The 14,080-nt window shown below is 48.5% G+C and overlaps 1 protein-coding gene across 1 annotated transcript; it reads right to left on the bottom strand.

Moving 5' to 3' along the window:
* Positions 1-10,317: 10,317 nt before the first annotated feature.
* Positions 10,318-13,266, bottom strand: TCL1A (TCL1 family AKT coactivator A). The gene is made up of 3 exons (XM_047079763.1): positions 13,147-13,266; positions 10,789-10,959; positions 10,318-10,374 (listed from the first exon to the last, which is right to left on the bottom strand). The coding sequence occupies exons 1-3, from the start codon at positions 13,264-13,266 to the stop codon at positions 10,318-10,320; spliced, it is 348 nt and encodes a 115-aa protein (XP_046935719.1).
* Positions 13,267-14,080: the final 814 nt, after the last annotated feature.

The following is a 14,080-nucleotide window of genomic DNA, read 5'->3' as shown; positions in this document are numbered from 1 at the left end:
TCCCCTTGAGTAACCTCCCACTCACCCGTTCAAACTTCCCAATCAAAACACACCTGGCGACCTGTGTAACAGGACTCCAACCCTTCCCCAGCCAATCGGCCAAGGCCACGACCCTTCCCCAGCCAATTGGCTGAGGCCACAGCCATTACCTCACCAACTGCCCCTAGACCCCTATAAAACCTTTGTGCTTTTGAAACTTGCTCCCTCTCTCCAGTATCTCACCGCTGCGTCGGTGCAGGTAGGGGATTGAGCTTGAGCTAGCTCAAATAAAGGCTTTTTACTTTTGCATTGGACTCGGCTCCCTGGTGGTCTTTGGGGATCAAGAATTCTGGGCATAACATTCAATACCTGATCTCACTTGTGGCAGTGTGATTCAGGCGTTACCAAAAATATCTGGGCCTGAGTCTTCTCATCTCATCAACCCGAGTGCATCATTACTTGCTTTGTCCCAGTCACAGTGTGCTTCGGACTGTGCTGGAAATTAAGCATCAACAGGATTTAAGTGATAGTAGGACGATCATAGCAGCAGCCCTCCTCCCCTTTTGTCTGGATTACTGGAATCGCTCTCTTAAGGGAATACCTGCCTTTAGACTCTTCCAGGCTAAATTAAATCTTGTCTACAAGGACGGTGTACCCTGACTGGTGTACAGACTATAACAAGTGCAGATTTCATGACGAGCCAGACGGAATTATCAAATTATGGCTAGAGTCTATTTTTCTTCCACAAGATAGGCTAAATTTGCGCGTGCCTTCCAAGACGAAAGTTTACTGTGGATATCCATGATCCTCGAGGTTAGCGGATCAGTAGAAATGAGACACGCAGATATTTAACCCAGTACAATCCAACCAAAAAGGCAGAGGAGTGGACACGGCTCCCTGGTGTCCTTGGTTGGTGGGTGATGAGGCCAGTGTTGGAGGGAGGCACCATCAGGTCAGAGCACACCAGCCAAGTTCCCTAGATTCTGGCTTTTTTTGGCCCTCCAAGCCCCGAGGCCCAGGTCATCAACCCAACCTGTTGTGTAAGTACAACATCATCATCGGGACCAGGTTCCAAAGTTGAGTTTGTGCAAAGAGCTCTCCCATATTATTGAAATGTTCAGTTTTAATAGTTCCAAGTGCTGTTGATTTTTCACCTCAAAACTATGAATGCTCATTATAGTAAAGTATTTGCAAGAACATTTTCTTGGAAAATATCACACTTAGATTTATAAATGGTGCTTGCCATTGGAAATTCACTTGCTATCACAAAGAGGATTCACTCACTGACAATGACTTCACTGGACCAGTTCATGTTGACTCATCTGGTATAGACAGAGGGGGAAGAATCTCTTAGAATTAGTATGCTTCTAAAGGTATTTCCACTTTGTAAATAAACTTATTTGGTGAGAGAGGAAAAAAAAGAGTAACAAAGTACCTTTAAAGTACAACAAGGATCAGGGCAAGGTGGTGAGAGTGGCATGGTTTTCCAGTCTCCTCAAATGACAAAAACAAGTAGAGTAACGGGGATAGAAAAAAAGAAACAGTGTATAAAGTGGAAACACAAAAAGAAAATCAGTCGAAGAAAAAGATCAAAGGATTCAAGAGAAAGTGATGGACAGAAGAGAGGCAAAGAAGATCCAACATATGCATAATAGGCCCCGCCCCAGCCCCACCCCCAACACAAGGACAGAAGGTAAAAGGTAGTCAAGTGAACAAATATAAGCCACTATTAAAGAAAACTTTCCTGAAAACAAACCAAGAAACTGACTTGAACCTGTATATTTAAACAGGACGGTGTTGTGCTTGGACCAGAACAGTCAATTCCAAGGCACTGTCTGTTAATTTTATTAGAATTTACAGAATAGAAATCCTTTTGGCATAGGTAAAATGACCATGTAATTTACAAGGTATTACACCTTCGCACAATACTTTTAAGTTAAAACACAATGGACAAAATTAAGTAACATAGTACAGATACCCAAGAAAGAAAATGTGAGTCATTACTTCAAAAGGTTTTTATTTACTTATTTTGAGAGAGAGATAGAGTGCCACTGGGGAGGGGGCCAGAGAGAGAGAGAGAGAGAGAGAGAGAGAGAGCGCGAGTCCCAGGCAGGCTCCACATTGTCAGCACAGAGCTCAATGCAGGGCTCAAACTCACAAATCATGAGATCATGACCTGAGCTGAAGTCAGGTGCTTAACCAACTGAGCCACCCAGGCACTCTGAGCCATTTTTTTAAAATTCAGCCCAAATGCCCTTCAAGTATGAAGGCTATAGACAAATTGTGATAAAGTTGAGGGAATCAGGGAATAATGCGACTGTGTGCCCTTCCTGAGTAATCTACTAAATAATATGCTTCAGACAACCAAGAAATGTTTAGAGAAGATTTTCCCAAGAGCTACTGGGGAGCACTGAATATATTCAACTGTAGAATAAAGACTAATAGGCATAGGGTGAAGAACACTATGTATTTGTCATATCCTCTGATAACAAAGATGTAATTCAGCTATCAAAACTGGGGAGAGAAGGGAAAAATTACATAGAAAGGAAGCTTGCTGGTGCCCTGAAAGGTACCATTTAGCACTAAACAGATACCACTTTAAGTACTTTGGGGGAGAAGAAGAAGAGGGGAAAGAAGAGGTTACTAATTTCAATATTGTTCATAGTAAGGAACCAAAAGACCTGCACTGTCCAACATGGTAGCCACCAACTGTATGTGGCAACTTAAATTTTAAATTCATTAGCATTAAAATAAAATCTTAAGTTCAGTTTCTCAATTACACTGGCCACAATTCACACTTCATTTCTTTTGTTTTAATATTTTTAAATATTTATTTTTGGGAGAGAGAGAGAGAAGAGTGTGAGCAGGAGAAGGTAAGAGAGAGAGGGAAACACAGAATCCAAAGCCGGTTCCAGGCTCTGAGTTGTCAGCACAGAGCCCGACGTGGGGCTTGAACTCGTGGACTGCGAGATCATGACCTGAGCCGAAGTCAGACACTTAACCAAATGAGCCACCCACGTGCCCCCACATGCAGCTAGTAGCTTCCACACTGGAGACCACAAATAAAGAGCATGTCCATCATTACAGAACGTTCCTTGGACAGTGTTACAAAGGAGGAAGGATGCCACCCTGTGATATTAATATAAAGGTAACCGTTGAAACAAAACATCTGATCTGTGGCATTTGGTTATGGCAGCCTGAGCAGATTACAGACAGGAATTCTCTGCATGTTGATCTACAGACTCAACACAATCTCTATCAAAATCTCCCCTGACTTCATTGCAGAAATTGACAAACTGATCTTGAAATTCATATGGAAATTCCAGGGACCCCAGAATAACGAAAACAATCTTGAAAAAGACTGGAGGACTCATACTTCTCAATTTCAAAATTTATCACAAAGATAGAGCAATCAAGGCAGTGTAGTACTGACATAAGGACCGACATAAAAACAGACTGTGTATATGTATACACACACACACACACACACACACACACACACACACACACATATCAAGGGAACAGAATTGAGAATCCAGAAATCAACCCTTACTTTTATAGTCAATTGATTTTTTTTTATTTTTTTTTATTTTTTATTTTTTATTTTTTATTTTAAAAAAATTTTTTTTTCAACGTTTATTTATTTTTGGGACAGAGAGAGACAGAGCATGAACAGGGGAGGGGCAGAGAGAGAGGGAGACACAGAATCGGAAACAGGCTCCAGGCTCTGAGCCATCAGCCCAGAGCCTGACGCGGGGCTCGAACTCACGGACCGTGAGATCGTGACCTGGCTGAAGTCAGACGCTTAACCGACTGCGCCACCCAGGCGCCCCTAGTCAATTGATTTTTGACAAGCGTGTTAAGACAGTTCAATGGGGGAAAAATAGTCTTTTCAACAAATGACACTGAGGCAACTAGCTGTACACATGGATCCCTACCTCACACTATACATAAAAATTAACTCAAAATGGACCATATACTTTAATGTAAGAATTTAAACCATAAACCTTTTAGAAGAAAAGGTAGAGTAAACCTTCATGACCTTGAGTTTATATGAAATTTCCATTTATATGAAATTTCCAAAATAGGTGAATCTATAGGGCAGAAATGAGATCAGCGATTGTCTGGTGCTGAGAAGTTTGGGGGTATCACGGAGTCCATGCTAGCGGCTGTGCAGTGTCTTTCTGAGGTAATGAAAATGTTCTAAAATTGGTCACGGTGATGGTTGTATAGCTATGTGAATATGAAAAAAAGACAACTGAATTATACGCTTTGAATATGTGAATTGTATGGGATGTCAATTACATTTAAATAAAACTGCTATATATCTGGCTACAAATTTTAAAAAGGATATAAACACCCAATTGAAATAGCTAGAAAATGGGAGAAGGAGCACAAAGGAGTACAGAAATAAAGAATGAAATATAAAAACAGACACCAGTGAGATAGAAAACAAACAAAAAAGAATGAATGAATCAAAAAGTTGGTTCTCTGGGAAACAGACAAACCTAATTTTACTAAGTGGGATAACACACAGAAAAGACAAAATAGGAAAAGACAAGGGGCAGTACTCCCCCAGAGAGAATATTAAAAGTCCTGAGACTAATTTGAATAGCTGTGAAGATAAAATATAAAACCTAGGTGAAATTGATGCTTTCCCAGGAAAACTTATTTAACTTAACTCCAGTAGAGAGAGAGAGAGAGAGAGAGAGAACTTAGACCAATTTTCACAGAAGAAATAGAAAATCGTACAAGTGCTCCTTCTAAAAAGGCACCAGGCGTGAATGGGTTCTACCAAGCTTAAAAAAAAGTCTAATGTAACTTATACTATAATAGGATATAACACAAGAAAAGTCTCCAAATTATTTTTATAAAGTGAATATAACTTAGATGCCAAAACTTGACAGAGAGAGGAAGGGGGGTGGAGAAAAATTCTAGACCTCTTTTGCTATGATGCAAAAATGTTAAATATCAGCAAAGAGATCCACCAGCACATGAACACATTCTACATCATGACCAAGTGGGGTTCATTCCAGCAATGCAAGGAAGAGTCCATAACCTAATATTAACACAATATCATTAGAGTGTAAGAAAAGTATCATAGGATCATCTCCTTAGAAATGAAAAAGGCATGTAACAAAACTCAATACCCATTCAAGTTAAAATTCTAAAAAAGGAACTGAAAGACACTTCTTTAACATGCTAAAATACAAACATCCAAGCTCCTAAGCCAGGATCATACTTAATGGGGAAAACTCTAGAGGCTGTCCTGATAAAATGAAGAAAATAAAAGAATGCCTAGTATGTCCGTTACTTACCATAGCGGTGGCGGTATTAGACAAGAGAAGACAGTTATAACCATAGAATTAGAGACAAAGAGGAGATAATAACTCTATTTGTAGATACTATCATTATATATCTGGAATACCCAAAAAGTAAATTAAAACTGCTATAAATAATGAGATAATTTAGTAATACAGAAGACTATAAAACTGGCTTACAGGAAACGATAGCTCATGTTACACATACTTGCGTACTCACACAACCCTTCGGGCAACATCCTGTTAAAGATGATGAAAGGAAAGACATCGTTATAATAACAAAAAGAATCAATAAAATGCCTGAGAATAGCTTCCACGAGAATGTGCGAAACCCTCATGATTAAAACTATAAAGCATTCCCGAAAGACAATGTAGACTCAAATAAAAGGCAAGACAATAATCTTGGATAGGATGACTACGCATCATAAACATGCCAAAGGTACAGAGAGGACGGGTTCAGAAGGGGACACCAGGATGGATGGGAGGACACCGGAGCCCACAGATCAATCTTAAACCACCACTCAGAGTGGGGTCACCTGACACTGCGCACTTCCTGATCTGATGCAACGAGCACCAATCGTGGCACCACCTCTATGGAGGATCCGTGCCCAAAGAATTCAACCAGAGTCTCATCAAGTCTGGGATGCCATCGACCAAATCCAGAAAGTCTTACAGGACAATCTACCTGCTCTGTTCTAAAGAAGGAAGAGGGCTGTTACAGATTACAGGACATTTGAGACACATCAGCCACGTGCTGTCTGCATCTTGAATTATACCACCTGTTGGAAGCCATTTGAGATCATGGAGGACATTTGAAAACAGACTGGGTAGGAGAAGATATTAAGGAATTACAGTTGGTTTTGTTAGGTGGGATAACGGTATGCTGGCTATCAGGAATAAAGGTCTTGTCTGTGAGGATATGTAATAAAATGCTTGTGGGTGAAATGATCAGCTCTTTAAAATACTTAAGAAAAAAAAAACCCAATCTTGTGTGAGGGAGAAAGGAAACGAGATCGGCCTGGCATCGAAAACTGCGGAAGCTGCAAGCTGCCATCAGATGCCGACACACCTCTGTTCCCCGGGGTTCATCTCTGTTAGCTTCTGGAATATTGTTCCTTTGACGGCACCCTCCCCGTTCTGCCTCATCAATCGGTCCCATTCTCCTGAAACTTTCTGTCAGTGCACGTGCCTAGGCTCCTGGGCTCCAGCTTAACACACCCTCGGAGCTACCTTCTCCAAGACCCCCCAGAAGAGCTCATAGCAAGGTCAACCCTCCTCCCCTCCCCTTTCCTCCACACCCACCCCAGAGGGCAATACCCCCGTCACAGCACTGAAACTTTCCCTGATCATCAGACTCCGTGTGACCAAATCCAATGGTCACTCTACTCAGCCCCAAGCAGCAGGTTCTGCAGACTCCTTTTTTTTTTTTTAAGCTTATTTATTTAGAGCAGGGGGTGGGGGGCAGAGACAGAATCCCAAGCAGGCTCCGCACTGTCAGCGCAGAGCCCGATAAGGGACTCCAACTCAACGAACCACGAGATCGTGACCTGAGTAGAAATCAAGAGTTGGAAACTTCACCGACTGAGCCACCCAGGCGCCCCCTTGTAGACTCCTTCTTGAAACACAATCTTCTCCCACTTCCACAGGCACTGCCACGTCTCCGTAAGTGAGCCCAGTCAGGCCCCGGCTTTAATGGTCATTTGTATATTTTTAATGACTCCTCAATTTATGCTGTTAGTCCCGAGTAAGTTCTAGATCCGGGCAACAACTCCAACTGGAGGTATCCCAGACATCTCAAACTCAGCACGGCTAAGACAGCACTCCTGGTCTCTCTCCCTTTGCCCTAGCCACATCTCCAGGCCACATCTGCACCTCAAGTGGTCGTACCACGGTCACTCAGCTGTTTCAGCCAAAGCTCGAAGTCACTCTTGCTGTGGAAACCTGCAATTCTGCGCCGTGTTTACGGTTAACGCACTGGGGCCACTTATTCTTATAAAACAGCATCTCTTTTAATGAGAAGCAACCCTCTTGCCATTTCTAATGTCCACAGAAAACGAAACCTGCACGGGACTCGCCATTTGCTCCCCCTGGAACTCTCTTCCCTGGCTTAAGAGCCTAGCTCGCTCTCGTTTTCAAGGTCCAATCTTAGAGGCCACCCCCAGAGATGGCCATCTCTTCACCATCTGACCCAACTCACCGTCAGGTTATCCTACTCTATTTTCTTTGTAGGACTGGGCACAGCCCGAGCTTCTCGTTCGTCTTTTTCTGGAATGAGCAGTGCGTGAGAACGGGGCCTTCGTCCTGTTCACGGCTGTATCCGTAGCACCCGGCAGAGTTCACAGGGCTGGTCACACTTTTCAGAAACAAAAGGATTTTGAACAAGAACTGTCAGTCCGCTTGGGCCATTGTAACAAAATACCAGAGACTGGGTGGCTTCAATAACAGACGTTTATTTCTCAAGGTTCTGTAGGCTGGGACGTCCAACACGGAGGTGCCGGCAGATTCCTTGTCTATTGAGAACCTTCTTCCCGGCTGGCAGACTGCTGTCTTCTCACCGTGTCCACACTTGGCCTTTCCTTGGCGCGCGTGCACGGAGAGAGCTCTTTCTCGGTCCTCCTCTTCTTAGAAGGGCACCAATTCCATCCTGGGGCGACACCTTCAGGACCTCATCTTACCCTAACTGCCTCCCAAAGGCCCCATCTCTGAATACACACATTGGAGGTTAAGGCATCGACATGAATCTGGGCAACGGAGGGAGGCACAAACATTCAACCCCAGATGAGAACTTTCCTCTCCTGGGCCTGCTCCTAAAAGTGAGACAACCGGCCGATCTCCGACATTCCTCCTGTCCTGATATCCTGATGCCCTGTCCCTACCGACCAGAGTCTTGTCTAGTAATAGCTCTAATACACCAAGCTCTCACATCACCAAGCACCGTGCAGGGCAACGGGGTTAAAATCACAAGACAGAGACCCTGTCACACGTGGTACCCGACGTTTATCTGTCCAGTGCCAAGACTGGGATCCGGGAAAACAAAATCGGAGAAGCGGTACTTTTCTTATATAATTTGCTTATTGGATACTTAACAACACGTCTATCATTCTGTTCGCGCCTGTCTGTGACTACAGTCGCATACGAGTGGGGACCACCAGTACTCCACATGGGATGGATGCCTTCTACTGGAAGGCCTCTCTCTGCGACACTGGAGGCCATTTACCCTCTCAGAGGGTAGAGGCGGCGGGCAGCTAATCTTGGCGAAGGAAGCAGCAGAGACAGGGCCTGGGGTGGGCTGGGCTGTGAGCACGGAGCATGAGAGGCAGGGAGGGGACTGTGGCTGAGGCCTGGGCGGCTGGGCACAGTTTCAGGCAGGGAGGAGGGTCTCCTACTGGCACCGGAGGTACACAAGTAAGGACAGAGCCTGATGAGTGCCAGAGCTGGGTGTGGGGGGGGGGGGGGAGATGACTGGCCGGGGGACCAGACAGAGGGGTCTAGAACACCAACAAAGACCTTCTGAGGTCACTTACCCCAACGGTTCTCAAAGCGGGCCTCCAAGAACACTGGGGTTTTGAGCATTTGGAGTATATGCCAATCAATCGTTCAACCCAGCCTTGTCACCAACGTAAAAGAAACACACTAAATTCATGAGTCTTCTTTCCCTTCCAAAACTTACTTGGTGACTGCCTGTTCTCGCTTCTCTCCCCTAGAATCGAGGTGAAGGGATAGGAGCTGGTTCAGCACCGAGGCAGATGAACTGTTTCACATGTAATCCACATTACAAAGTGTTCACACTACATACGACTTCATGACATCCCAGGTGTGTGCACACCATTAAAAAGGGGCAACTTCAAGCTCCGTCCTTGGACAGATGGGCAGCCTGAAGGCCCGTCCACAGTGCTCGCTTGCTTGGCTTCCTGCTACATCACGAGATGTGGATTGCTGACGTCCTGGGTGCAGATCTGGGCTCCTCTCAGGCCTTCCTGGGAACCGCACCTCAGCCTGCTTGGGCTGGGCAGTGGGGGGGGGGGGGAGCTTCTGTAGCACGGTCACGGGCACCATGTGAGACAGCTGGTCCAGGGGCCCCACGGCCTGGCCCGGGCTCGAGTGAGTCGGCCCCGCTCCCTGGCAGCCAGAGGCACACGGAGCTGAGGGAACAGAGTGAGAAGCAGCCCGGGGTACGCAGCCCCACGACACTAGTTACCGAGAGCGGCAGAATGAAGAGAGAGGCCAAAACCCACCAGGAGAAAGCCAGAGGGCAGGACAGCCGGGGCACCTGGACGGGGCCGCAGGCAGGCTCGTCTCCTGCCTCTCATTCTCTCCCGGGCCGGGGAGGGGGGGTGGGGGGCACAGAACACACAGGGCTGGCACACGAGGGTGAGCACAAGCACGAACGTCCCCACTGCAGGCCTGCAGCACTTGGGGACAGGAGGAGACAGGAGCCGTGGGGCCTGGACCAAGAGAAGGACGAGAGAAGACACAGTCAAAGGCAAAGGACAGGACCTGGTAGAGTTGAGGGGCGGGCCGGAGGTGGGGTGGAGGGAGGTTTTGTGGGGGGGCAGAGGCAGAGCCGGTGGGGGCAGGTCTAGACTGGGAGCCTGGAGGTGAGCGCGGATCCCCGGAGCTGAGGCCTCGCAGGGGCAGACTCTGACCACAGCGAGCGGCCCGGCGACGGAACGCCTGGATTTGGAACCTGGCTCTGGGACCTAAGAAGTTACTGTACTTCCTCGAAGCTCATTCTGGTGACCTATCGAGTCAAACGATCCCCGGCGCAGTTGGCGTGACAATCCACAATGCCCGTAACCTGTGAGGCGCGGTACAGATGTGCAGTAAGGGGGCTGCCCCAAAATTATTAGTCTCCGAGGTGGCAGAGGGGAGAGCCCCCCCCCACCCCCGCGATCCTCGGAAGGCAGTACGGTCGGGGTGGAAGTCAGCACTGCCTTCGTGGTGAGAAGGCTGCTCCTTCTCCCCGACCTGGTCACTCCAGACTAACAGGTCTCGCGCCCCAAAGGTACTTACCTCGTCACTCATACTCCGGGTCCGGCAGCTGCTCAAGGAGCATCTCCTCTGTGCCACTGAACTGCATGAGAGAAGGGGACCAATGGCCAGAGCCCTGGGCATCCTTCCATCCTTGTCTTCCTGGCTCCGGGCCTCCCTTCAGTTTGGAGCGGGCGGCGGGAACCTGCTTGGGGGCGGGGGATCCTAGGAGCTCCTCCTCCCACCAGCCTTCACCCCGACTGCCCTCCGGAGAGGCTCCCCGACCCCCTGCAGCCGAGGGGGCTTCTGTTGGACCTCAGCGGGTGGCCCCAGTCATTCATCTTCTTCTAACATCTCTCTCATCCAGTCCTTTAAAATGCTGCAGCTGTAAGCTCCTGCCCTTGTTATTTTTAGTTTTTGGTGCAGAGCCGGAGGGAGCGGAGGCCAGACATGGGGGGAGGGGGCGCAGGGCCACCCAAGGCCACCCGGTGGTCCCCGGGAGAAGGGACACACTTGCCTCGATGTGGTACACGATGCGCCAGAAACTGGAGTCTGAGCCTCGGTATCGTCTTCCAGGGTAGAGCTGCCACATGGAGGGCAGCAGGCCGGGGGCCAGCAGGCCGGGGCACACAGCCTCCCCCAGGAGCACATCTTCCTGCCGCATGAGTACTTGGAGGCTACTCTCCATCTGAAGAGGAGGGAAGGCCGGGCACACCTTCAGGGCCCAGGCTCCCGGGCCCACAGATGACCAGAGTCCTTCCTGCCACCCTCGCGGCCTTGCCGGCATCTGAACTGCCTGTGACCGCTGTTCCCTTGAGCCACGCATGCTCCTCTCGCGGACTCTGGCCAGGCCAGGACGACTAGCAGTCACGTGTGTCTGGACAGAGACAGGGCCACACAACAAACTGAGAGTTTGTCCTTGAACTTCCTTAGTTCAGCTGCTCTGGGATTTTCTTTGTTTTTTTTATTTTGTCATAGAGCTCCTTTTATTTTTTATTAATATTTATTTATTTGGGGGGGTGGGCGGTTAGTGACACAGAGAGAGAGACAGAGAGAGGGAGAGGGAGAAGAGAGAATCCCAAGCAGAATCCGTGTTGTCAGCACAGAGCCCAACACGGGGCTCCAACTCACGAACAGTGAGATAACGACCTGAGCGGAAATCGAGAGACAAATATCCCCGGACCCCACAATCAGGTGATAGACCACTTTTCCCCACCGCCACCACTGCCCATCTATTGCAATAAATCTAACTTGCTGCCTGGTTGATCATGTGCCCCACAACCAGATCCCCGCACGACAGCCAGGGTGTGCATCTAAAACGTCACTCCCCTGCTCGATGCCCTCCAGTGGCTTCTCATCGTGGGCAGAAGCACCTGAAACCTTCACTATCTGGGCCCCTGCCTCCCCCATCTCCCATTTTGCCCCTCACCCTCCACCCTGTTCCAGCCACAAAGGCCTCCTCGCTATTTCGGGGACATGCCACATCCCTAGTAATCTCTTGTACCTGTTGTCCTCTGCCTGGAACATTCTCTGCTAGATGGACACAGGGCTCGTCCTCTTTCTTTTAGATAGCTCTCTGCACAAATGTTACGTCTAGAGGGACAAATTTCAGGGAACTCCAACTCTCTGAAATACACACGAGGCAGGCAGGCCTAAAACTGTGGTTTGCAAAGGTTTCAACTAAAATGACAGGCAAACGAGAATGAATACTCTTGCGGGGTCTTGCCTGAAGACCCCACACCACTAGTTAACTGCCTCTCATCCGACACAACTTACCACCAGCCTCAATTACTTCCTTGTCCTTCACCCGAGCCCAGTGTCAGCTTCACAAGTAGTAGGATTTTATCACATTCACTGCAAACCCTCAACAGTCTAGAATCGTGCTTGGCATATAAACCAGGCCCTTATGCTTATTCAATGACTGTCTCTCCAGAGTGGAAATATTTTTAACAATTTTCCATCTATGAAATAAATTAGAATTGTTAAGAAATAATTCAGATCATCCTGCAAGATGTAAGTGGAAATCACCATTCTTGCTGTGTTAGTATAGAGTTTTCTGTATCCTTCAACCACTTTTAGTTTCCTTCTTCATCTGTTTCTTATTGATTTAAGTAAATCTTTACATATTAAGAATGCTCTCAATTACACGGAAGCAAACCCTGCCCCACGGTTTGCTAGTGGGTTATGCTTCATGCAGAACCTACAATGATTATGTGAAAAACTCTGGTTTGTGGTTTGGGCGGTATGTTTAAGAAAATCTTCCCCAAGCAGAGGCTGAAAAAAAAAAGGATATTCTACAAATACCTGACTTGAAAAAAAGTAAATATTTAACTTGATTTTTTAAAGGACACATAGGTGTCTATTCATGTCCTCTGCCCATTTCTTCACTGGATTATTTGTTTTTCGAGTGTTGAGTTTGGTAAGTTCTATATATTCATAAAAATTTTTTTAAATTTTTTTTATGTTTATTTTTGAGAGAGAGAGAGAGAGAGAGAGAGACAGAGCACCAGCAGAGGAGGGGCAGAGAGAGACGGGGACGCAAAATCCAAAGCAGGCTCCAGGCTCTGAGCTGTCAACACAGAGTCCGATGTGGGGCTCCAACTCACAAACCGTCAGATCATGACCTGAGCCCAAGTCTGACACTTAACCGACTGAGCCACCCAGGTGCCCCCCCCCCAATTTTTTAAAATAAAAGTACATATAGGTACATTAAAAAAAAAAAAGGCAAAAAACTAAATAAATGCCACTACAGAGGAGGCAGGAAACACCCCAAACTCCAAGGCAGGCCCCCCACGTGGCCGAGCGCACTCCGCGGAGAAACCCGCGTGGACGCGGCCGCCCACGCCCAGCCCCGCCTGCCCCAGGGCTGCTGTACCTCGATGATTATGGGCAGCCAGGTACGCTGGTTCTCGTCCACGTACACGGACCTTTCCCAGATCCACAGGTGGTCCGGGTGCAAGGCCGTGCGCGCCCTGAAGAACGGGAGCTCGCCCATGGCTCCCAGGGCGTCCTAGGCGTCTCTGGAACCCACTCGCTGGTGCGCGGGACGCTGGCCCGTCGCTTTATAGCGGGGGCGGCGCGCGGGCGCCCCCCAGCGGCGGGGCGGGAGGAGGGCGGGGGCGGGCAGCTCGGAGCAGGGCGCGAAGCGCGAAGCGGGAAGGGAGGAGGGCGAGGCGGTGTGGGCGGAGCGCGAGGTGGGGTAGGCGGGGCGACTGGCAGGAAATGCTAGGGAGCTGGCCCTGCACCCTGGGACCCTGGCACCGTCTAGGAGCGCAGACCCAGCTTGGTGGACGCGGGCCTTTCTCCAGGCCCCCAGCCAGCCAGCCCCCGCTCCCCACTGCTGGGGAGGCACCCCTGCCTGTGTGGCCTTTGGCCTTTTCTCTGTCAGGAGGTGCGGGCGCCCTCCGCTCCCCGGGACGCCCAGACCCTGCTGTCCGAGTCGGGCTCTGTGTGTGGCTGGTCAAGTCATACTCAGACAGAGACGCCAGGCTTCTGCTGGGAACTCACAGTCGACGCCAGGCAACCCAGAGCCAGGACCCCCTCCACATCTTCTGGGATCGGAACAGACCCATGGCAGCCAGAACCAGGCCTGGACTTTCCCAGGTTCACGGCATCACCTTCAGCCTGTGGATGGGGTGTCGGAATCAATTGCCTTGGCCAAGTGCAACTCTTGAAGCCCCGGTCCCCCTCCCACGGACATTTTCCACCGCTTTGATGATGGTGTGGTCATCTAATAGCTATTGTGAAACAGGGCGGTGAAGAAACATGGGTTTTTCCCTTTATAGGCTTTGAATTCGTTAGTGAACACA

The sequence above is a fragment of the Lynx rufus genome, unplaced genomic scaffold (assembly GCF_022079265.1).
Source record: "Lynx rufus isolate CCGP_SWC_20201006 ecotype Redwood Valley unplaced genomic scaffold, mLynRuf1.p SCAF_17, whole genome shotgun sequence".
NCBI classification, from domain to species: domain Eukaryota; kingdom Metazoa; phylum Chordata; class Mammalia; order Carnivora; family Felidae; genus Lynx; species Lynx rufus.
Note: the sequence above shows the minus strand (reverse complement) of the source record. Positions and strands in the feature narration are given on the sequence as shown.

Bases quoted from the DNA above. Each gene is read 5' to 3' on its own strand.
- TCL1A (XM_047079763.1), bottom strand. From the start codon at position 13,266: ATGGGCGAGCTCCCGTTCTTCAGGGCGCGCACGGCCTTGCACCCGGAC. The intron at 10,960-13,146 runs GTACAGCAGCCC...CCTCCTCTTCAG, and splicing joins GGCTGCCCATAATCATCGAG to ATGGAGAGTAGCCTCCAAGT. The intron at 10,375-10,788 runs GCAAGTGTGTCC...TCTCTCATGCAG, and splicing joins GCATCGTGTACCACATCGAG to TTCAGTGGCACAGAGGAGAT.